This window comes from Primulina eburnea, chromosome 3 (genome assembly GCF_022965805.1).
Source record: "Primulina eburnea isolate SZY01 chromosome 3, ASM2296580v1, whole genome shotgun sequence".
NCBI lineage: Eukaryota > Viridiplantae > Streptophyta > Magnoliopsida > Lamiales > Gesneriaceae > Primulina > Primulina eburnea.
This window is the reverse complement of record NC_133103.1, coordinates 14,294,577-14,319,622: the sequence shown is the minus strand read 5'-3', so window position 1 is coordinate 14,319,622 and position 25,046 is coordinate 14,294,577. Positions and strand designations below refer to the sequence as shown.

General features: G+C 36.5%; 2 protein-coding genes across 3 annotated transcripts; both read right to left on the bottom strand.

Moving 5' to 3' along the window:
• Positions 1 to 7,107: 7,107 nt before the first annotated feature.
• Positions 7,108 to 19,541, bottom strand: LOC140826729 (protein SEMI-ROLLED LEAF 2-like). Of its 2 annotated transcripts, none has more exons than XM_073189228.1 (19): positions 19,054 to 19,541; positions 18,440 to 18,514; positions 17,343 to 17,458; positions 16,489 to 16,603; positions 16,067 to 16,195; positions 14,322 to 14,369; positions 13,484 to 13,680; positions 13,191 to 13,387; positions 12,788 to 13,080; positions 12,455 to 12,604; positions 11,997 to 12,371; positions 11,755 to 11,904; positions 10,346 to 10,418; positions 9,496 to 9,623; positions 9,161 to 9,367; positions 8,939 to 9,073; positions 8,740 to 8,868; positions 7,777 to 7,950; positions 7,108 to 7,248 (listed from the first exon to the last, which is right to left on the bottom strand). In XM_073189228.1, the coding sequence occupies exons 1-19, from the start codon at positions 19,186 to 19,188 to the stop codon at positions 7,129 to 7,131; spliced, it is 2,946 nt and encodes a 981-aa protein (XP_073045329.1). In that variant the 5' UTR covers positions 19,189 to 19,541; the 3' UTR covers positions 7,108 to 7,128. The 2 variants fall into 2 exon arrangements, with proteins under 2 accessions (XP_073045329.1, XP_073045330.1); XM_073189229.1 differs by having other exon boundaries at positions 17,343 to 17,435.
• A 776-nt stretch (positions 19,542 to 20,317) lies between these two features.
• On the bottom strand, positions 20,318 to 23,080 carry LOC140828303 (polygalacturonase-like). The gene is made up of 9 exons (XM_073191292.1): positions 22,811 to 23,080; positions 22,452 to 22,583; positions 21,924 to 22,085; positions 21,757 to 21,783; positions 21,459 to 21,666; positions 21,294 to 21,375; positions 21,097 to 21,205; positions 20,881 to 20,997; positions 20,318 to 20,691 (listed from the first exon to the last, which is right to left on the bottom strand). Exons 1-9 carry the CDS (start codon positions 23,015 to 23,017, stop codon positions 20,452 to 20,454), a joined length of 1,284 nt encoding a protein of 427 aa, XP_073047393.1. The 5' UTR covers positions 23,018 to 23,080; the 3' UTR covers positions 20,318 to 20,451.
• Positions 23,081 to 25,046: the final 1,966 nt, after the last annotated feature.

The following is a 25,046-nucleotide window of genomic DNA, read 5'->3' as shown; positions in this document are numbered from 1 at the left end:
GGGCTTTGGCCAGCTCCGCCTGAGCAGACTCCACAGAGCCTTGAAGGGTTGCCACTGTCTCCGAATGGAATCCCTTCAATTGAGCAAGCTCCGCTTGAACAAGCTCGTTCGTCTCTTGGAAGACCCGGAGTTGGGGAGCCTGGTGGTTGGCTAAGGAGGACACCTCTTCATAGGCTGACATTAACATATGTGCACCCTATTTTTCAGAGAGAAGGCAGGGTTGGCAAGGTCATATATATATAAAAAAAAAAAAAAAAAAAAAAAAAGGGGAGAGAAGATAGGGGAAGAAAGAAGCTTACAGCCAGAAGTTTGTTCAAGCCACCCAGGCATCGAGGGGTTGGCGGCATGCTCTTCAGGAAGGCCTGGTCAGTAGGAAGGAGCATTCGCTTGAGGAAGTCTGCCCCAACCCGGGAGGCTCCCTCGGTGGAGAAGACAGACCCGCTGGGCTGTGAAGGGAGGAAGGGCCCCTGGAAAAATTCTGGGAGAGGCCCCTGGAAGGATTCTGGGAGAGGCCCTTGGAGAGGTTCCTGTGAAGGTTCTTGGAGGGGTGCCTGGTCACCGCGCATAAGGGGAGGCGTGTCTGACTGAATCGCTTGAAAGGAAGCCTGGCCTCCCGCTTGATCATCCTCGCTGAGAGTCACCACCGGGATGGTCGTAACTCTTCTTGGCCTTTGGCTAAGGGGGAGGAGGTCCTCATCATCTTCCCTGGATTCAGGCGCCGTTCTTTTAAGTTCAAATTGCACCCGAGCCGTCTCCTTCGCCCGGGCAGCCACATCCTCCTCTCTCTTTTCAGCAGCGGCCTTTCGGGCTGCCCTTTTCTTCTCCTTGGCCGCCTTCTCAGCTGCCCATCTTTTGGCAAAAGCCTCTTCCATTAAATCTGCATAAGGAGCAGGCAAGGGTAAAATCCAAATGCAAATACAAAGTCAGGGAGCAATCGCACAACATGTAAAGGAAAGTTACCAGGTTGATGGCCCGAGCCAGCAACTTCATCAATCACTCGGTCAATCGGGTCCTCAACCCGGGCACTTAAATGATAAGCAACCAGTTGTTCTTGGGCAATAAAGACGGAGGAAGAAAACTTTCTACCCTCTACCAGGGCGAGGCTTCGGATGTAAAATTCTTCAGACTTGTACGCCTGAGGAAGTTCTGGCTGTTGAGGAAGAGAAGGGAGGAACTCGGTTGAACAATCAAGAGAACCCGGGAGACGAATGAAAAAATATCTTCCTTTCCACCCCTTTTGAGAGGAAGGGATGTCATCAAGAAAGCGGGCATTAAGCCGAGCAGAAAGGGAAAAGGCATTATCTCCTAATCTACAAATAAAGAAATAATGCAGAACTTTGGAATTTATTACCAGATCATGCGTACGGAAGAGAACAAAAACCGAAGCCATGATCCGGAAAGAGTTGGGATGAAATTGATTGATAGGTACACCAAAAAATTTGGCAACCTCGATGTAGAACGGAGCAATGGGAAATCGAAGACCGTTGCGGAGTTGATCTCGAAAAAAGGTAATATAACCCGAGGGGGGTTGATCCGCCCGGTCAGAAGGTCCGGGTATAAGAATAAGATAAGAAGAAGGAATGACCCCTAGGGTTCGAAGTTCTTTTTCTGCTCCGGGTCGCAGGGAGCTTTTCAGAGAAGAGAACCATGGAATCTCGGGGGCCTCGATTAAAGGGTGGTCGGAAGCCCGGGCTTTACCCTTACCCTTATCCTTTTTTGGGATCCGGGATATGCCCGAAGAAGAAGGTTTAGAAGGTCTCGAGGAAGATTGGGGTTTTAAGATTATAGGTTTTTGGACAGTCTGGGTAGAAGGGCGACGAGAAGTAGGAGAAGGAGACGAATCAGAACGAAGGGCGGCGGATTCATACCCTGACGAACCTCGAGCATTGGCCCCGGAAGTAGAAGAAGTAGAATTCGACATAAGGAAAAGAAAAAACTTACAAATGCGGTGGAAGATCGTCGGAGCAAGGAAACTTTGAATGCCGGAACTGCGAGAAGAGAATTTGCAAGGGCTTCGCCGAGAATGCTGATTTGAAAGTGATTTTTGGGAAAACCCAGGGTCGCTATATATAGGAGATGGGGAATGATCGGAACCGTCGATTGAGTGAACGCGTGTGCGGTTTCGATGCGCCTCGAAAGTTGCGACGGGCAGAACGAAAAGACAGTTACACAGATCGAGATGTCATGATGTTTTATCTCCTCGGAATACGAAACATTACTAGCCGTCGGGATAGATAAACACGTGTCGTTATAGTAACGTGTGGATAGGCCGGGAGGTTTAGGAGAACTCGGCAAGTTCGTTTCATAGCTCGGGAACCTAGAGATCCAGGACGGAGAATTCTAAGTCCGAATAATCCGAGACCCCGGCATCTTGTTATAGTCAAAAGGTTCGATAGCCCGGGATTATATTTTAAGTTCGGGGGGATCAGGTTATTACAAATAACTGTAAGTCTATTGATTCGGTCCGCATAAATTCGCACAAGATTTATTTGCAGAAGAGTAAAGCGATAGAAGTCGATAAAATTTCCATTACATAAAATAGCGGCGAAAAGTTATGGGATCCATTATGTTAGATACAGAATCCTGCCACTCCGTTATCCAATTAGTTAATTCATGAATGCGGAGGTCAATGAAGAATTCATTCTTCATTATCTTGTCCAGGGCATGCCACTCTTTCCACAGCATCATGTGCAGCAGAACTTCATCGTCAACTAGATCGGTCACCCGGTCTACTACGAATTCTCGGATATACTTCCTCGCTCTGGCTCTTTGCGCTCGAGTAGTGGCCAAGCGATTGCGATAGGTATAATCCAAGTCATGAACCTTGTCCCGCACGGCCATGACCTTCGCCCATATATGTTCCTCGATTTCCCTCTTCAGTTCCTCCACATGAGGACGCATCTCCGGGGTCACCAGGACATGTGTACTGCTGCAGGCACTGGAACCGCTTGAATTCGACATTTTGAATTGAGAGTCACTTTACATCTATCCCCCCTTATTTATAGGTGAACGTTTTTAAAATGTGGAAGAAATACAAGGGTCCCAGCCAGCGGAATCGTCCCCTCTATGAGTCAAAGGAAAAAGTTAATCGAAGCCATCGAATCTAAACACGTGGGCGGTCAGGATATTCCTTGAAAATTGTGCTAAGAAGGTGAAGGGGCATTGACGGTTACCAAGGCGCCCGGCTGATACATCTGGGAATACGGAACGTTCTCATTCCGTGAGAGTTTTAATGATGAGCTGTATATCATCCGGATACCACGTGAATAGTCCGGGAGGTTTGAGGCCCCGGCATATCATTCTAAGTCCGGGAGGTTTGAGGCCCCGGCATATTATTCTAAGTCCGGGAGGTTTAAGGCCCCGGCATTTTCTCTTGAGTCCGGGAGGTTTAAGGCCTCGACATTTTATCTTAAGACCGGGAGATTCGAGGTCCCAGCATATTGTTGTAAACCCGAGAAATGCGGAGCTCGGGCGCCCTTTTAGTTTTATTAGTACGAAATCCTCACGTCTCCGTTCGTTACTTATTAGTAGTTAATCTTGTCAGTCGAGTCAGACAGTCCGTGGGATATGCATCAAATAAAATGGTAAAAGACAGTAAACTCGGATAACAATTTTATTTAACGAAATTACTTCGAATTACATCGAAATATGCCTCCTCTACGAAGGCTTTCCACAGGAACATCCAACGTCTCACTTCTCGTGTAGCCCTTCCTTCATAGCCCTTGGCGTCAGTGATATCGTTGAGAGTGTTCCTCTCTTTTCGAAGCATCAGTTCGTACATGCGGTCCTCTTCAAAAGGATCCCCCAACTCGGAAATATTTAGATACTCCCGATACTTCTCCAATTTCGCCAGAAGCCGAGGAGTATTAGCCTCACCGCAGTAGTAGAGAAGCTGTAACTCCTGCAGTGCCTCCCAGAAGGCGAGAATTTTATGAAAGACCTCCTCCTCTATTTCCGTCTTATGCCTCTCTGAGGATGCATTCATGAACTCTTCCGCCAGATCAGGGACGCTGGGATTGCTAGCACCTGCCATTGTATCTTCCTAACAACACTTTGCTGGTATGATGACGGATCGGTAAGGCCCTATTTATAATAAGAACAAAATAATAATGACCGTTGATCTTCAAGATGCCTGAACGGTTGAGATAAGTTTTGGAAATTGTGCCGGGAGGGGAAAAGATGTGCACAGTTGTCGAGGTGTCAGACTTATCCATTTCTCGAGATGTGGAGCGTTTTCTAGTAGGAATTAATTGTGGGTGCATCTCATTATAACGAATGCAACATCCAGAGGGACTGGATAACAATTCATTAGGGTCCGGGAGACAAATCATCTAGGCGTGACATCTCTTCTGCGGGATATTTAAAGGCTCCGATGCTATTATACACCGTGAATTATTTCACACCAATCGGGACAGCGAGTGAGACTCTAGCCCGACTATTTTAGGGATGGGTGGTGATACCCCTATAAGGGCTCGGGTCCTGGAGGACCCGGGAAATGTCATTGAGTAGCCCCTATAGAAACCGGGAGGGCGATTGTTACCCACGCGACTGGGCGCTTCATGCATGACCGGGTATTTACTTACCTCCCGAGCAACTAGGGACCGGGCTTTCATGCTGAAGCCGAGGGATCAATACTCGAGTAACTTACTTAGAGGATATTACAGATTGTAAGGCAGAAAGCGACTGGGCGGGAAGTCAACGTCTTCCGCCTGAACGTATCCCCGAAAATATGGAGAAGAAAGGGACTGGACATGCAGTCAACGTCCCTTATTCTTGGAGTACCCACGAAGCTATCGGGTAGAAAGGGACCCGACAGGCCGTCAACGTCCGAAGGTACAGGTAGTAGGTGAGCACGCGCATCAAGGTAACCCTAGCTTCTCTTCAAATAGCAGGTATCGTTGACATTCTAGGGGTCTGAAATTTCTTCACTCTCAAGCATCCATACATATTGCTTTAAGTTCCCTCTCGACAACCCTGCTGACTTAAGCATCGGAGTGGTCACGCCGGATACCCTTCCGGCGCCCATTCACGAGTTCCTTTCATTGTTTGCAGGTCACGATCGAAGCCATCTACCTTGCTCATTTTCCTAAACAACACTATAAATTCTTGATTTGACCCGGTGGAGCACCCGACCCTGCTCATCCATTTTACCCGGATCACATCATATATATATATATATATGTATATATCTTTATCCTCTCTGGTCTCTTCAAGAATCAAGACACGTAACTCAAGACACGCCTTTTAGCACATGTTTTGGTCCTAAAAATAAATACCATGGTTTTGTAAAAAAGGGGAAAAAAACAGAAACATAATTTTGTCCAAAATGGAAAGGCCCGCCACCTTTAACTTTTCTTCTCAAGATTCAAAGCTATCTTCAATATCCCTTCTTCACCCATTATTCCACCACCATCCATTCAGCTTGAATTAAATCTCCAATCATAAACAGATCCCTTTTTATATTCCATGGCAGCACTTACAGTTGGCCATTTAAGCCTCTTCAAGCACAACCTCCGACCGTATCTAATTCCCAGAAGAAAATCGTTCATATCTTGTTGCCAAAGCAGTGATCCCTTGAATGCCCAGAAAAGAAACAAGGAAAAGATAGAAGAAAAGGGTATTAATATTATCGAACTGACTTTTGTTGGTATCAAGAAATTTGGAGAAGGGTTGAGAGATAATATGAGCCCAAAACAAAAGGGTGATTGGAAAGATATAACTTTGATGAGCCTTTCTTTTGCAGTGTATGTGTATATGTCGCAGAAGATTGTTTGTGCTTACTGTGTGTGGATGTCCATGCCCAGGCAAACTTGGTAAATATATGCATAACTAGCTAGCTCTCTCTCTTTTTGGATCTTGTGCTAATTTAACCATGAGTAGGTCTTAGATCATATCACGAATCATAATCTGTGAGACGGATCAACCCTACTCATATTCTTAATAAATGTATTACTTTTAGCATAAAAAGTAATACTTTTTCAAGGGTGATTCAAATAAGAGATTCGTCTCACAAATACGATTCCTGAAACTATCTCACACAAGTTTTTACCTTTAACCATATATGTTATTTTCATGTAAATTCTTGCTTAATATGAGTTTGTATTGTTAATCTCAACCTTTGCTAAATATCAGGGATCAGGATTATTTAGTCTGTTAAAAAAATAAAGAGGGGTTCCTCAGTGGGCAGGTTGAGCCTATGTTTTAATCTACAATATATAATTGATCATTTTGTAATAAGGTATATAAATTTTTTTTTTGAAAAATTGAATATAAATTATTAAAAAACGTTAAATATTGGATATCCTTTATTATGATAACATGATCAAGGAGCGTTGCTGGAGTGTTGAATGACCTCTGAATCTAATATCATAAATCCACATAAATAAACCCTTTCATTCCGCAATGAAATGAATTTTTGTTTTGTTTTCAACAAGATACGACTGGCATATGGACTGGAGCTGGAAAAAGTGGAAAAAAAAAAATTTAAAACAAGATGTTTTCCTTTTTTTTAAAATGCTTCGAGTTTCAAAAGCCAAATTTATTTTTGAAACAATCTCTCAAACCATTTTCATATTCAAACGTATCGTTGTTATGACTTTCGTTAAGCCTTCTGGACTCCACTTTTGAAAGCAAAATTAATAAAATTTATACGAACTTCTAAATTTTTGTGCAATTTATGTGAACTTTTGTTATGAGTTTTACTCGTAATTGGAATGGGTACCACAAAAATGACATGAAAGTGACGTGGTGGCGTCAAATGAAATGTCATCTAATAAGATAAAAATTGGTTAGTATATCACAACAAAACTCGCCAAAGAAGAAACACGTTTTCACATCCACAAAAGTATGTCAATGATATACAAGAAATCAAAACTTAATGAATAAGCTGAAATTGTATACATCTATGGTGAAAAAATAACATATATGGTTAAAGGCAAAATAATGAAAAAATACGTTTTCAGACTTTCCTATGGTGAAAAAATAATGAACTCATAAAAGAACTTGATGAATAAGCTGAAATTGTATACATCTTTTCAAAGCAAGGTATATGTATATATATATATATCTTCACCAAGAATTACCCGAAACTAAACTTGCAAGAATGTGAGCTGACCAAATTGAAACGTATCAGCCTCCAGCTGCTTTCAAAAAGTTATCATATGGACTTGAAGCTGGTAGAGGAAGGAAGTCGAGATGATGCTGAAATTCAGCAGAGCAAGGCATAGCAACAATTGCAGAAGAAGGTGCCTGAAAATAAAATGACAAAATGAATCACCGTATTATGCGCAGTTATATAAGTTCATGTACTCATGCAGTAAACTACACAGAAATACACTGAACAGCGAAACTTGACAAATGAATATAATATGTTTTCCGATTCTCCCATCAAGTTTTAAACATCGAGATATCAAACTCGACAGATTATAGTTCCAGCAGAGATGCATGGCCCGAAGAAATCTTAGGGGAAGTCTGTTATTTCTTTGTTTTTTATTTACTTGATATGTACGCATGTAAATGATAAAAATACAGATCCAAATTCATAAGAGAACAAATCAATTTAAAACCATAAAATAGTTAGATAGCAAAAAATTATTACTAATTAAATTAAAATAAGATAATTAGAAGTGAAAAGAACCCAGATGGCATGGATGATAATTGATAAATATGGGATATTCCAGATTGACTCATTTGGACAAATACAATACCAAGGCAGGGTACATGTACCACATTATAGACACGTAAACAGATGGCTTATAACGTGCTCTGAGTGTTAACCTGACTCGTGAAGGTAGCGGAGATCTCTTGAAACAGCTGGGCACTAGTGATATTGGACATGACTTGCTGCTTTGCAATTTGAAGAGATTCACACTGATTTGCCATATCCTTAAATGGCAGGTCAGAGGGGGTTGAAACTGAAAGCCGCACGACCTCTTTCGTTGTCTCTGATACCTGAACCAACATCAGTGCCGTGATTTTAGTAGTGCTGTTAACGTGAGTGAGGGTTGCAACCACTTAAACATGAAGAGACACCCATTACATCCTTCTTGTCATTGCCAAGTGCACAAAATAAAAATGACCAAAAAAAGTTCTGAATCAACATGCACAACAAAATTAAAAAAATTATTATCTTTTCTTTATTATGATATTATAAAAGCAAGCCGCCGTTTGTGTCATCCTTAGTCTTTCAAATAAAATATCATATCATCGGACATTCCGTTTCTTAGTAAGATATAATATACAAACACAGCTACTACAATAGTAAAGAAGAAATTTTTTCATCATTTTAGATTGACCGGGATTTAATACTTATACAGCTCCAAAAGTTTATCCTATCATGAAATTATCAGTAGCACAGTATGTATTAACCTCAATTTTTATTTGAACTGTCTAACTGCTTCAGTTAAAAACTTATGAATCAATCGATCAATCAATTCCTACTTGCTCATTGTGGGGAAATAATCTGGCATGCATCACATCTTCTGTCGTCATCTAACCATCTAGTTTAATGCAACGGGTGCAGGCAACTAAATACCACAAATTATCCCAAAAGCATACTAAACTGTAAATAGTTTTTCGTGATTCTCAATTGTAGGGAGTTATTATGCCTTGTTTCCAATAACAAAAACACACATTAGAAGATATAACTGTGATCTGGCTGGTCTTTCAATGAATGAAATTTCTGGCTGCAATGCCGACCAGTGAAACTAGAAGATATAACATAACAATTATATAGCGTACCATATCTATAAATTGGTTGACACTTAGGAGGCCGGGACTTTCCAATGTCAAAGGGGTGAAAATATCTGTTTGACTTTCAAATGAATCAGTTGGAAAATCATCGTTTATTAGCAATATTGGATGCTTGACCTGCAGACAGCACAGGCAAAGAGATGTAAGTTCTAATGCAGAAAACGAATAAAGCACTTGATTAGAATACCTCTGGAGAAGATTCTTTAAAACCATATTGGTAGATTTGCCCAGGAGTTTCAGTGACTAGCTGAGCTCCCAAAGGGCATACATCATCAGGAAGAAAATCTTTAAGCAATTTCTCCTTTATAATGGATGACTCAACCTACACAAAGATCTCGAGAATTAGATGTGGACTGAATAACTACTAGCGATGGCTCTACAGAAGAGAACAGAATGATAAGATGTATACACTGGATAGGTTCCCCAAACTTTCCACTACCATTGAAGCAAAAAATTCTGTGGATTGGTTCTCACTAATTTCTATGGCCGCAAGTGACTTCATAGCATCATCATCATCTTCTTTTGATCCATAAACTTTCCTCATATGGTTTACTTCTGTCTTACCATCTCCTGCCTGCAACTTACAGTCATCGACCAACTGGAGAAAAGGATCAACCTGTTGAAGTTGTTCATCAAATATAGCACACATTAAACTATAGATTTGGGGAAACCGCGTGGCCCAGATGAAGATGATCAACAGCCTGCTGCTGCAAACAGGCCGCAAATTAATGCCAGTTCACCTACCGTTTTATCAGTCAATGCAGCCTTGACAGATGTAACAAGAGGATGGAAATTGTAGGCTTCCGATAAAAAGAGGATCATTGAAGTAGCCAAGGTGAAAAGAGACCTACGACGTGATGGTTGAAGCGGGCCTAGAAATGCAAGAAAACCATCCATGTGATTATTTTTTATAAACATAGGCGAATCATTTATCCAATATAGGGGGAAGTGAACTCAAAAATCTCAAGGCAATGATAATGTCATGCTGCACTTTTAACTGAAATACAGCACATCACCCAATTTCCCAAATGATATCTGTCATTCACCTCATTCATATTTGTTTTACAAGGATCATACTCCTCTCCTGAAGATCTCACTGTTTCCATGTATCAAATAAAGAACAAAAACATCCACATTAAACACCATTCCATACATAGTATCTCCATTATTTCATTGCAAAAACATATTCAAGGACTTTGTGCAGATCCCACGTGTTAGTTGGGCCATATCATTTTTGATAGAGGTTGAACCGTTAAGAGGGGATATTGATCGATTGAAAGGAAAACAGCTCTAGCATTGCGCCCGAAATATTTCTATGACACACTATCATGGTTTCGGTTAGTGAAATAGGATTTAATTAGTTAACTTCCTTCAAATGCTCAACAAACTTCCAATTAGCAAGGAAAGAACTTTCTAATTTTGCAGAGGATAATAACGAAAGTCAAAATACAAGTTGTCAGCAGATATTTAATGAACCTAAAGCTATAACACTCATTGAATCATTATTGTTGATGTAAATATCAGCACACAACAAACACATTTATACAGATGATATCAAACATGCTACAGTTCTAATTCATTGATAGGAACCTACCTCCTTGAAGAGATATGCTCCTTAAGGAAAATGCAAGTTGAAAACTTCGAATGAGAATCTCATGACTAGACCTCTGAAAATGTGCAAAGAGATGGTCAGTAAATTTCCATGAATCGTGACAGTGCCTCTAATTTGTATATCGATTCCTAATGCATTTTTGTTGCCTTCTACTTTTTCGTGTTTGGACAAATTTGTGTCAAATAACATACCACACAAATGTTCCAACTTCTTTCCAAATTAATAATACAATTTTCTTCTACATCACAAATACTCAAAGGGTATATTTTTTAGAAACTGTACACACATGTCAAGAACAATTTTTTTAGCCTAGATTACTGTCTCATTACAAGAGACTTCAGATTTCTATTGCAATGTTAGTAAAAGAAATGAAAGCTAATCCAAAGGAGTATTGAGTGTGCCAAAATCTCTACCCTTCCGTCATCAGGTTGCACATGAGGTTCTACAAGTTTGCTGGTATGTATTGGTATGAGCCTTAGACTTTGTTATTATGAACAGGAATACTATGGAATAAAATCCTCGGTGCCAAAATGTTTCCTGTGTCAAAAAATGTGAGGTTCCTTTTGCCTTGGCTTGCCGATGAGGCAGGGGTAACATTTTGAAGACAAATTTTTAAGAGCTCAGAGTGAAGGTGGTCTAGGGCAAGCTTAAACTTTTATCCTTGAAATTCAGTACGTTAGAGTGGTTCTGCTTCAACAAGCTACGGCAATTTTAGAACAAAGAGATACACTAAACCACAAATTGAGGCGCAGGCCCCAGCACACTCTAGGACCTTAAGTCTGCAGAAAATGCCATGATAACTGCTAGGTTTATATTATTTTTTAGTCTCATTAATTATAAGAAGTCATCACCAAAAAATAAGTACCATCAAATATCATCTTATACCAGTGCACGGAGTATATGCGTTGCAGTCACTTGCATGTGCATCGAATATAAACAATATTTGGAATTAAAAGTTATTTTTGTAAATTTGAATTTAATAAACTTTTTATTTTTATAAATTTGAATTTAATTATATTTTTTGCTTACATGTAAATGGTAAGGATAAATTTGGACATCCATTAAAATTACCAAATATAATTTTTTAAGGGGTTTACATGTTATAATATAGTAAAGATATTATCCTTAGTTAAAATAGTAATAACACAAAAATATTTTTGGTAAGGCCCACGGACTTATTATGGTTCAATATTAATAGGAACATAATTAGTACCATAACATAGATTAGAATAAGAGATAAGAATGACCTTAATCTACCTTGCTCCAGTTGAACACAAAGAAAAGAGAATGCGAATGACCTTAAACCACCTTACTCATATTGAACACAAAGAAAAGAGAGACGTGCATAAAACACTAGCAAATTGTAGTTACAATCTGAATCACAGTATTACCTTGTCTTGTGAAAATAACATCACCAAGCTGTAAGTATGAGCAATTGCTTCATAGTTTGCAGGGGAATTCAAGTGAGATTGTGCCTGCACCCAGATTGAAGAAAGCAAAAGGCTGATTTGTCTATTTTTCAACTTCAGAGATGTTCCTTTCTGCATAAAACACATAATGTTATGACAGATGCCAATCAAACAGTTTTTTAACTGTACTTTGAGGACGTTCAAACAGCATTAAAGCAAAATACCGGTTCCGTATCCAAATTATCCATGGTTGATGGAACTGGTTGCCTTTTGACACTTATGTTTCGACTATAGCTGGATGTCAAACGAGCAAGCATGGATTGATTTTTGGTCTTTTGATCTGTAGACAGCAAAATTCCGTCCGTTTGTTCTTTTCTCATCTTCCCAAAGAGAGCTGCTGAAGAGGAAAAGGTGGAAACGGATCTAGACAGTGTCCTCTGTAAATCAATAGGTTTAACAGAACATTTGGAGGCAGTAAAAGGGCAAACAGATGATGGAACAAGTACGACTGTAAATACACGGTGCGCTCCAAGCCTTATTTCATGGTCTTGAGACACCATTGCTAGAAGTATTTGATGGAACAAAGCCTCAGGGAAAGCCTATATCGATAAAAGTTATATCTAAGGAAGATTTCCAAGAAAATTTAAAGAAAATACTAGAATATATCATATTTTAAACATGCCTTATTTTGGTATAATATATTTGGTAAGAAAGCAGCAATCTGAGCAGTGCGGTAAACAGCACCAATTGTGTTTCTAGCCATGACTGTTATATTTGAAATGCTCTCCAACATCATTGACATTAAATCCAGAATGGGTCCAGCATCTCCAACCTATCATGTATTTGGTAAAAATATCCAAAAAGCTCTTAGAAGTTAGAACACAACCAAACCAGAGTCTACTGCAGGCATTAGGCATCACACGTAACGTAAGCAACATTAAGCTTCGATTTGCAAATAGTTTGCTCCTCATGCTGTTTATATATATCTTTAATGGATAGGAAATGAAAAGGTAACCTTGTGAGACATTTGAATGAGGCACTCATTGACGACTGCATAAAGCTTCCTATTCCATTGAATTACTTCTTCTCCAAGGTCCGAATCATCAAGAGAGCAGTGAATACTTTTCCTCAGATGTCTCATCATATCACTAAATGCACCAATAATTGTCACAGATGGCTGTGCCCTAGTTGCGCGAGCCAGGGAGGTGGCAAGCTGCACAATATCTATCTGCATATCAGGTATTCTCAGAACATTCTTGTGATCAAGATGCTTGATTACGGTAGAGAGCAAGAAATGAGTGTTATAATCTGCATTCACGGTAACCAGAGTAATTAAATAAGCAAGAAAATCCCAATCATAACAAAATGCTGATTTGGCCTCAGTCTATCACTCAAATTTACCAGAGACGGGAAAAAACCTGATTTCTCCATAATTGATTGCATGTCCAGCAATACTGAAAGAGCAAGCCCATGATCAGGAGACCAGAGATTGCCTTGATCAAAGTAGCGGAATAATGCCTCCAGAACACGCCGTACAGTTGTAGCCTCTCTGGCCAACTTCGCTATGTTATGCAAGCAGACTCTTGACCAGAATTTAGGGTTTCCGCTATCTGCTCTGTTTACAATAAAGGAATCGATCATGGTGACAAGAAGATCGAAGAAGCTGGCAGAAGAATAAATTCATTGCAAACACCTTGGAAAGAGGAATTACAAGGTATAGTAGTCTTTTTCATTGACAATCTTCCTCCAAGAAATAGCTCTTTTCATGATATCTGATGATGGTAACATTTGGTTTTCAACATTATGCACTTGTTGAACCCTATGGTTCTGCATATTCTGACTACCATTGTTCGAGTTATTGGACTCCTCAGAAGGGACTTGACAATTTTCCAGGATAGCAGACACAACCTGATCTTTTGATAATAAGAGTAATAATTGAGTATAAATGTAGCCAAGGATGCCTTCGGATGAGAAGGAAAATTATTGAGACAAACTTCCAGAAAGAGCATGGACATTTATAAGGTGCCAATCTAAAAGAATACCTGAAAGTACAAAGGGGCAAAGGAATCGCAAATAGAAAAGAAGCACATAAACTGTTCTAATTTTCAAATCTCCTATCATCTTAAAGAAATTCATACATGAATATGAGTGCCTACAATTTGGAAGAGTTACAAACTCTAAAAGATCAAGGCAAATGTAAGTACTGTTTAGATTAAAATAGGGTTCACCAAATCCCATGATTTGTATATAGCCCACCTTAATGAAACTTGTAACATCTTGGAGAGCAAAAGGAACATATAAACAAATGCATGATATCATAGTAATCAGCATGAGTTGAAGATGTGGCAGTTGATTCACAAAATTGTATGATACAAAGTAATGCTACAAGTCCCAATTGGTGCAATAATTCCCTATAATCTACCAATTGAAAAGGCCTCACCAAATAGGAATACACCAAACTAGTCCAAATTTAGAAGGCATCTAACTTTGAACTTTCAAGGGAGTGCCAAAACCATCAGTAATAAATAAACTATCAAAAAGACACTCACATTGTCAAAGTCAGTTGAGATATAACAAAATTCGCCCATGAACCAAATCTGTCAATCGAAAGATTAAGGAGAATTTGTCAGAGCATAATGCAACTGGACTCTATTTAGCAGAAAGAAGCACGGTGACAAAACATCAATTCAGGCATATACCAAGAAGAAAAAAGCATTTACCAAGAAGTAGAAAATGCCATTAATTTCTTCAACTGCAAGTTTTTAAAGTCTTCGATTTCTATGAAACAAATATGGAACTAGACGAGTATCATGCCGTGTACAAGAAAATCTATTGAAGACAATTATTGAAGGCATGCACCTAATGTTCTTGAGCCAACATCTAGGTTCACTGCTTCAATTAAGCACAGGCCTGGCTTGCACTCGAGCTTGAGCTAAAGCTCCTGACTTGCTAATGTGTGGATGTCTATTAGGAGAGAAGTTTCTTTTAAAACTAAAAAGGAAATGCTCAAATCGTGTTTCAAAATGCGGTATTTCAAAGAAAGTATTCAAAAGCTCAAACCCACACAAAGCATTATGACACAACATGTTTTCAACCACAAATGAAGCTCTTTTTTACCAGCTCAGTTGAGCCTTCTCTCGTACTGCCTCTATATCCTCTCATCTAAAGAATTTTGGTTTATATTTTATTCAAAATTTTGCCAAGGACATGTTTGACTGTATATGATTAATACTTTCGTGAAATTTTAGGATATTACTCGTTAACACCGCGTGCCTTGTGCTTGGGCTAGATGATATCCATGTGCCTTGTGCCTTTAATACCTATGTTCTGTAGCATATCACAATGCCAACAAAGAATCGAATACCTCGAAATTTTTACCAGGATGTTTTATGAATGATGGTATTGTTTTCAGAATTGGATAGAATAGGGATTAAAGAATAAATAAGTAAAGATTTCGATTAAGAAACTGTAAGATATCCACAACAGAGTAATTGATGGTGGTGAGAAAATGAATGTATGGTGAAGAGCAATATTCAGAAGTGAAGTGAGATATAAATTTAAACAGAACTGTCATCATTTCAGCCTTGGGAGTCCTAGTAGTGCAGAGTTGGCACTAGAGGTGGTATATAGCTAACCTTAAACCTGGAAGAGAAGAGGGTTATATCTACTCAAGTTAAATTCAGCTATTACAACTATGTAAACATTTTATACATCAGTTATATCCTGTAAGTTTGTTGAGTCCACACCTTATTTCTATATGGTTGTATCTAGCTTGATTCTTGCCCAAGAAAAATCATCTGTTTCCAGGGGTAACAAAATAGAGGAATTAGTAAAATGACTCGGCCTATTTATCATTTCATTCTGATTTGACGAATGATGTCCTAACTTCCGCAAATCTTCACAAACTGATAATGAGAATATATGCACCAATGCGCTTTCGAACTTCTCCATTTCCCCTTGCGGTGCCCACGGAACAAATCCCTATTTATATATTCAATTTCCTTCTCAAAATTTGAATTCGAAAAGTAAATAATTAAACTGGTGCCAATTCTTTACCTTTACTTTCTATCAAGATTGTAAAGGTGTATAAAATCTCACTGTTCAAATCTTGAGATACAGAAATTTATACATGGGAACAGAACCATGCAAAAGATTAGCTACTCAAAAGAAAAGGTCTCGGGCGGTTGAGAGAAAAGGGAAAGATCCCCTTGAATTTTTCGTACTGTTACATTTTTTAGAAAAAGTAATTCATTGCTGCTTGAAATATAAAAAATATGCAAATTATGAAGCTTACAATAGAAGAGAGTGCTTGAAGCCCAGCACAACGTAGTTGTATCATCCTTTCATCGTTACCCATCTCTTGAGCTAAAAGACAGAGTTTTGGAATCAAACCCTCCAAGTTGAACGTATAGGTACCATCCCTCTACAACAATAAATGTAATCACATAAGCCCAGAGAGCAATGTTAAGAATTTACCGTAAAGAATTACATATCTGTTAGTTTCAAGGAAACCAAGGAATGGACAAAGTTGATGGAAATTTTTTCTTTTTGTTGTTTGGTTTCCTGAACAAGGACTTAAAAACTAAAAATCAGCAAGTCCCTGCTACCTTCTGCATTATGTTGTTAAGTTGTATTTTTACCCACTTCTTTCTTTTTTCTTTTTTCGTTTTTTTTTCTCACATCCCACAGATTAAGCCAGGGGAAGAGAAACAACACCTGGTTATTTACAAAGTCAAAAAGTGCCTGGCAACCATTAATTCGCAACTCATCATGCCTCGTTTGATCCAGTAAGATGTGTATTATACCGAGAAAGCTACCAGCAAACAATGGCCTGCCAAGTAATACACATGATATACAGTACAGGAAATCGTAATGATAATATCATGAAAAAAACTTGCTGCATGACAACTAAAAAGGTTGTTTGCCGTGATCATAAATACTAGAAGATTGCTAAATGCTAATGACATCTGGAGGATTAGCTCAGACTGATCTTTATTAATTTCCTAATTAGACTTCAATATAAGATAACCTAACTGTTTCATCTAGTTAGGCGGTAACTCTCTTAATAAACCTATAGTTACTCTTTCTCAATTTTCTTGCAAGTGAGACCACTTAAAATTCTTCCACCCATAACCTCCTTCTAGAAAATTCCTTTGTAGTAACTATCATGATTAAAAACTGTTTCCTGTGGCATTACCAGCTGCAAGACTAGTGTGTGCCCAAGCGTGGATACAGAATCTCTCAATTCTCCGAGCCATGAAATCAATATGCTGGGAAATGAATTCAGTAGAGTTATTAAAAAATTTTATGCAGTGTGTTTTAACTTATACATGAAAAACATCTTCCTAGCATTTAAGGTAATGCAGTGTCAAAAGTACAAAAACTAAGAGAGAATCTCTTGCAGTATCACGTTATTAGAATATGAGCTTTGTGATATGTATGCACAAGTAAATTTAGAACTCCAATATTGAGGTACAAAACATACAAATATCAATGTAACGAAAGCAACCAAAAAAATAAGACCACTGAGTAGTAACTTTTAAATAAAGGAAAAAGATTAAGGAACTCACATTTGCTGCTTGCAAGACATCAGCAGCTTTCGATAGACACAAACGACAACTTTTACAGACTTGAGATTTTCATTTCTCAGTTCCCGATAACACCTTTGCTCAAGAAAAGTTGTAATCTGATTAGAAATCATAAGCTGTCATGACCTGTTTTTTGCAAAGACTGATCCAACTAGATAAAAATGAGATCAAACCAGCAAATGACAATAAAATTTTCAACTCAAAAGTACTTCAAATTCGAGACGCTCCGGGTTAAATAGAAACCAAAACATGATACAGGTAAATTAGCTAGCTACGCAGATATGAACCAGGAAAAAAATGTATGTACTTCAAACCATGGCTTCAATTATTCCAGTAAGACCATAACCAATAAGACATTAAATTTGAAAAACAAGATCTCGGTCTTATATGGGCTAATCCGTGTATCAAAGATCAGCAGGCATCTGTTTTAAAAACAGTTATGCACTCTTAGATCATGATGTTTTGCAACAAAGGAGCTATGCATTCAGCACTGAGCACCTTCCAGATATCAGTTAATATCCTCCAAAATTCAGTAAAATTGGAGTTTAGAGCAGAAAGACCATCAATCGACAGTAATGCATCATCCCTAAGCAGTATAGAATTTTTGCATATATCCTTTAGAAAGAAAGAAGAATGATAATCCTAAAATGAAGATGGGTGAGAAAATTATAAGAGAATCCCAAATCCAGAGGACAATGACAAATGCAAGCTCTAATGGAACATAATAACACGAGTTAATGCATCAAATACTAATGCAATAAATGCCAAGTTTTTAACGAAAATAAAAGGGCAAGAAGTATTCCCAGCAATGCAAGAACAAGGATACAAATGAGTCAAAAGAACCAAAAGTGGCCAAAAGGAAACAAAACAAGTAGGAAACAATTTGAAATATGTATGACATATTAATAGACACAATTCTGAATGCATAATTAGTTCAGCATAAACATCGAATTTTTTACATGAGGGGATAAAGGTATGGGATTGCCATGCAACAATGTTGAAAAGTCAAGCACGCTAAGTACACTGGGAAGTGGGAACCAATCAGTCGTACTCTGAGCATATGATCAAAGCAACCTAACCTTGGGAACACGTAAGGGGTTTCTGGAAGCATATTCACACAATTTACTGATTTTGCGGTCATTAGGTTCTTCCTCCTGTAAAAAAATAAGGGAGCGAATCAGTCAGATAATATGATAAATTTTTGAAATTTGCATGTTCAATTTACAACAGCATTATTCATAACATGCTAACTCGAATTTCGTGCATGAATACCACAAACTAACAGTGTGCCTAAAGGAAAATGCAACAAAGTTGAAATTACACGTTGTATAAGTCTCGATATAAGTGTCCGGTCACTGGTGCCAAGTGATCTGTTTATATAAAAAAATTACAATACAAGGATCTGTTTAAGATATATTTGAACTTCAAGCGACATAACAATATTGTGATTTAAAAGTTTTAAAACATTAAAATTTGCGATAACAAGTCCAGTGTAACATAAAACAAATAATTAAGATCAATAAAGAACGCAAATTGACAACGTAGTCTTAACATAATAGCAGAATAAATTGGTGTTCCTCTGATGGCGGTAAGAAATTAATCATCGTACATCTCCCATCATTTGAATAATATAATTCGATGATAAGCGAATAAATTAAAATTTTCACCGTTTCTTGAAGGAAACAAAACTAACCATATTCCGCGGGAAAATTTCTGCCAACAATTTCTTATAACGCTTAACAGGGTGCCGCGATCTAGGCCGCATTGCCGGGCAACAAGTACATAGACTGTCACAAACGGGCATAACTCGCTTCGACATCACACCCATTTTTATTTTTCCGAGTCCTTTGAATCCACCACAGATATAAAATTAATTCTTTCTAAAAACGGGGGAAACCACTCAATTGATCAGATAATTGATACAAAAGCCGATAACCTGAATTTAGAACGGAAAGATCAAGAAAAATGGGGAGATGAGGACCGTAAAGGGATCGGATAGATCTGGGAATCGAGATGGGATTTATTGAGAATGCAAAAATAGATAATGGATCCAATTGACGACAGAAATCAAGAAGAAAAAGATGAATAGAATAGTAAATTAAAATGTCGGAGAATTTTTCAACGGCCTCCGACTTGTTCGAATGATTGCTGATGTTTCCCATTTCGAGTATGCACTTGCATGGTTGGAAACACTTATAAAGGAAGGTGGGCGTGGCATGTTGTGGTGGCCCTTCTTTAATTATTATTATTATTTATTTATTTCAAAAAAAAATTGATTTTAATGTTATATACAAAAACCCGTGTTTTATCGATCAATTTTATGATACGAATCTTCAATTCGATCTTATCCATAAAAAATATTGACAATTTATTATGTTTCATTATAAATATGGATCAAATTGACTTATCTCTTATCATAAAAGACATAAGCATATATTATGTTTAGATATGAAATAGTAAATGATTTTTTTCTCCTTCACGTTTTCTCGTATCAATATATTGTATTAAATTCAATCATCCTTGCTAACTAAAATCAATCTAATTAATGAGATGTACATACAAGGAGATTTCAAATTCATCACCTATCGATTTAATTTTATATTTAATGAATTTCAAATACGCCAACGTATAAAAACATTGACATCATTTGAAATATATAATTCGAACCAATTCATCCATATCAAATGAATCTATCGAAACACAACCTAAAAAGAATTGGCCAAATATAGGCAATTACGGATCAATTTTCTCTGTGAAGCTGCAATATATAGTTTGAAATATATTACTATCTGAAGTTCAAGAAATGGGCACTAATACACTTTATAAAATTAAAAATAAAAAAAGGTTTATTTTTGAGTTTATATTTTTCCAATAAATTGTATTACATAACATTAATTTTTACAACAACTACTTCTACCGACACCGTCACAACTCACAAACCTCATTTGGGTCGTCGGCTACTATTCTATGTTCTAACCACATGATATTTCATGATCTATATCAACTTTTGATCCAAAAACGAAATACAAACCCAAACATGTATTTTTATCTATAAAATAAAAAATGTATTGATTATATATATAATCAATCATTAATCATTATGGGCAGAGCTGCAGCGTGGGACGGAATTGACTCCTGCATTCAACATTGTGAGCTGAGAGCAAAATGCTTCGGCCTTTCCATTTTCTCCGTGTGTGCTCAATTTCACGTTTTCCATGTAAAGATTTCTGCATGGAAACGATTCGCTGCAGTTGAAGTTTACTGCCACCTTTGTAGCACTTGTGCCTCTTATATTTCTGTACATTATGTTCTCTACTTGCACTGCTGAATTCTGCATCAATCATTTGATTTTTATCATTTGAGAAACTATACATACATATATATCGACATCAAGAAACTATACATACATACATACATACATATATATACATACATACATACATATATATATATATATATATATATATATATATAAATATATATATATATATATATATAGGTGAGAGCCTGAGAGTTGTACCTGTTTGACACAATTTTTATTTTTGTCACAGTAGTTTTGGTTTATGATTATGGGATTGGAGACATTCTGCATCAGGATGTCTTCAAACGCGATGTTTCTTGCACTTCCACTCCCTCCCTGCACAATTTCACACAATTGAATTACACATAAATTTTTAATATATAAATTTTAGCAAAGCCTATTTTATAAAATATATATGTGGTAGGTATGAATTACCTGCCAAGTTTTTATTCTGACTCCATTAGTTGCTCCAGAAATCTTGACACCCTTGACCAAAATATTTGAAACATGGTTTTCCATATTATTTTCACCTAAGCTTCCAATGCTGAAATTCGAGTAAATTAAATAAATCCTTATAAAAACAATATAAAAATATCCAGCAAAATTAAAAATCACAAATTAATTATTAATACCTGATTCCATGGCCTGGTCCACACATTATGTTCTGCACTTGAACGTTACTAGTTCCATTCACTATTGAAATACAATCATCACCTATATATTGCAAAAGAAATTAGAAGATTTGATCCAATGAGTCAACATTAAAAGAAACTAACTGAATGAATCCATTTATTTACCAGTTTTAATTATAGAGTCTAGAATATTGATATTTTGTGTTTTGGTGATATGAATTCCATCAGTGTTAGGGCTATCTCCTGGTGCTGTAATTCTAAGGTTCGAAGCCTCGACGTCGCGACAATCCTGGAAAACCACATGCATCTGTTGTGCATTTTGTAGCTTCAAATTCGTCATCTTTAAATTCACACAGTTTTTGAATGTCATAGCCTGTTAATTAGCAAAACAAATTAATTATGTAATTGATATTAATTTTTTTCTTTAATATATCGTTGTATAGAATTTGAGGAATGAACGTACCGTTGGTGCACTCTGCGTTTGGCAAGGCTTTAAAAGAAATCAGACAAGGAGGAAAAATGTCAGCACGTATTATTATACATGAAACAAAACGAATATAATATTTTGAAAGTAAATAATTAATATTTTTCATGAATAACTTAAAATAATAAATTCAAACATTTATTTACCTTAGTTTTCTTTATTTTGCAAGAATTTTTCCACCATATTTCACCATTGCCATCTATAATACCACCACCTGAAATATTCATATCCGTAACATCTTCGAACTTTATCCAAAGTCTCTTAGGGGTTTCGTACATTTCCGACATAGCCTTTACTGTACCTTGGATCTAAATTGAGAGAATTGGGGCGTCAATTTACAGTAAACAATCCGCATATTTACTATATAATATATATATATATATATATATATATATATATATATATATATATATATATATATTAGAAGTAGGTGAGTGATCGTTTTCTTGGTTTTGTTGTGAAGTGATATGTTTATTATGTAATGCATGCAATGAAGCGAGCGCCGGCCAGATATAAATCCAGGCAATCGTTTTTTATCAGATAAAAGATCTTTAAATTTAACTAATATATATGATCAAATTCTTTTTCCCTGAAATTATGTAAAAGTATGTGTTAATATAATTATTTCTTAAATGTATATGTGCATATGAAGTAAGAATGTGTACGGAACTCACCTCCATAGAAACAGAGTTCTTACAAGGGCCTGAAAAATCAACATGTTTAATGTAATAAGTCTTGCCTCTTGGAACCACAATTGTTGATGAACTCGTAGAATTACAAGCCTTGTCCCAAGCTCTGCTGAATGCCTGGAAAAGAAATTAATTACTTGATCAGAAACTAAACATTAATTAATGATATTATTGGTGAAGAACTGCTAGAATCATAACCACAATTTATCTAACAGTTTTCAGAAAATATGAGAAAATCGATATTGTATAAAATAAAAATCAGTTAGAGTTTAAGTTGATGAACAGACATGCGATATACATATATATACAATCAAATATTACAATAAACTTTGGATGAATCAAACCTGGGCATTGTCTGATTTCCCATCAGCTTTGGCTCCGAAATCGTCGACATTGATCAGCACCTGTTGTGATACAAGTTGATGTCTGCGATCTTTGGAGACATTTCGATGCTTATGATGAGATTTTCTTCCATGACAAGAGGATGAACACAATAGAATTAATGTCAAAAGTATGACAAATAAAATCCTGGGCATCATCATTTTCTCCATTTCTTGATGTAGAAAAACCAATTTTTTATACGTTGGCCGAAATTATTTATGAAAGAATATGAAGAATTGATGTCTGTCTTCACGAAAATGGCAGCAGAATGAATGCTTAAATACGTGAAGATCAGGAAAGACGAAATCTATTTTCTGGAGGAATTCACCCACTGGTGTGCTGTGTTGACTCTACAGGTAAACTTCAACTGAGGAAATTGAGTAATAGTTAGTTACTCTAACATTAAGCTTGTTCTTTTAAAATCAACGACGCAACTAGGCAAATAAACAAACAATTTCAGAAATGGTTTTAATAGTCAATGTTTTGTACAAATTTTATATATATATATATATATATATATATATATATATATATATATATATATATATATATATATTTCATCTTTGTTTAATTAACTTAGATATAACATAATTAATTTAGACGGTTACAAAACATAAATTGGTGTTTTGAGGGTACAAGATAGCCATCGATAAAGGCGTTCACCAATCTTGGACTTTTTGTTTGTTAGATAGACAGATTTTACTAGTTATCTTTTGAGACGGTCTCGTGAATTTTTATTCGTGAGACGGGTCAACTCTACCGATATTTATAATAAAAAAAATAATATTTTGACATAAAAATTAATGTTTATCATGAAGCAAATTATATAAGCTTCATCTTACAAGATTGACTTATGATACCGTCTCACAGAATATTATGAAAAAAATATAGTTGTGATAGAATTCACACCAAATTATTTTGTTGTAAGAAAATCTATTAAAACACCCATACACACACTTTCTATATTTCAGGTAAGACATTAAAATAACCCAAAGTTAAAGAGAGGGGACAAAGATGAAAGAAAGGAAATTCCAATTTTTCCCCTATAAGTTCACTGTTTTTCATTTTTCGTTAGGTTAACAATTATTTTTCATTTTTTCGTCTTGTAATAAATATTTGTTTTTCCATTTTTGGTCATGTTTGATTTTGTATATGTAATCATGTAACTTGCATTTTTTTCATTTTGATTTTTTTACTGGATTCAGTCGTATTTTCTTTCAAATAATATTCTAAAAAAAATCACATAGCATGCAAGTTTTTTTTTTCAAAGAGCCATATCATCATCCACGTTCGCTATAAAAGGACCAAAATAATAATTAAAAAAAAAACATTGATGTTACATAACTAAAAATACAAATTCACTGTTAAAAATATAAATTCACCGTTTAAAAATGAAAAAAGATGCAAATTCGTTGTTAATTTTCAAGTTGTCAGTTATTTAATTTAAACTTTTTGACTTATATTGTTTAGGAAAATTGTAATCTCACGAAAGTCAACATTTTCCTATTTAGTTCCCTCTTTGTTTCAAATGTTTATTGACCAAGCTAGTTTGATTTTCTTCGGTCAACAACTAATGCACGAGCCCCATCTTGAAATTGGCCAAACATATGAAGAATATCTAGAGAACATTTAATTTGGAACAGATTACTTCAACTTCGCCTCCCCGCGCGCGCACACACAGATATAATGACTAAAAAATTATATATTTACTCAATCATTAAATTATATTTTAAAATCAAATGACAGAGGAGAAAAATTTTCAATAAAAAGTATAAATTTTGAGGAATATGTGTGATGCTCCTTGCCAAAAAAGGGTCATGAGGTTACACAGACAATAATTGGCTCATGACAGGATTCTAGTCGAAGAGAACATGAATGAATCGATCTCTTACCTGAATGAGAGTGGTTATAAACTGCTCAGGTATGTGACTGTGCAGGTTAACGAGTGTTTAAAAGATTAATAGTTACTGTTCACATCAATAAAGGTGTATATTTTTTTTGAGAGTTCGTCACTAAAGAATTTCAAAATTAAGCACGTTTAATTCGATGCAATTATGAGATAGATGATCTTTTGAGAAGTTTCTCAGGGTGCGTGCAAACTAAAAAGATACATGTTGGTACAGTTGATACATTCGTCGAATCTTGGACATTACATTTACAATATGAGTTCATTTTCAACCTATTTAATTTATCAAATAT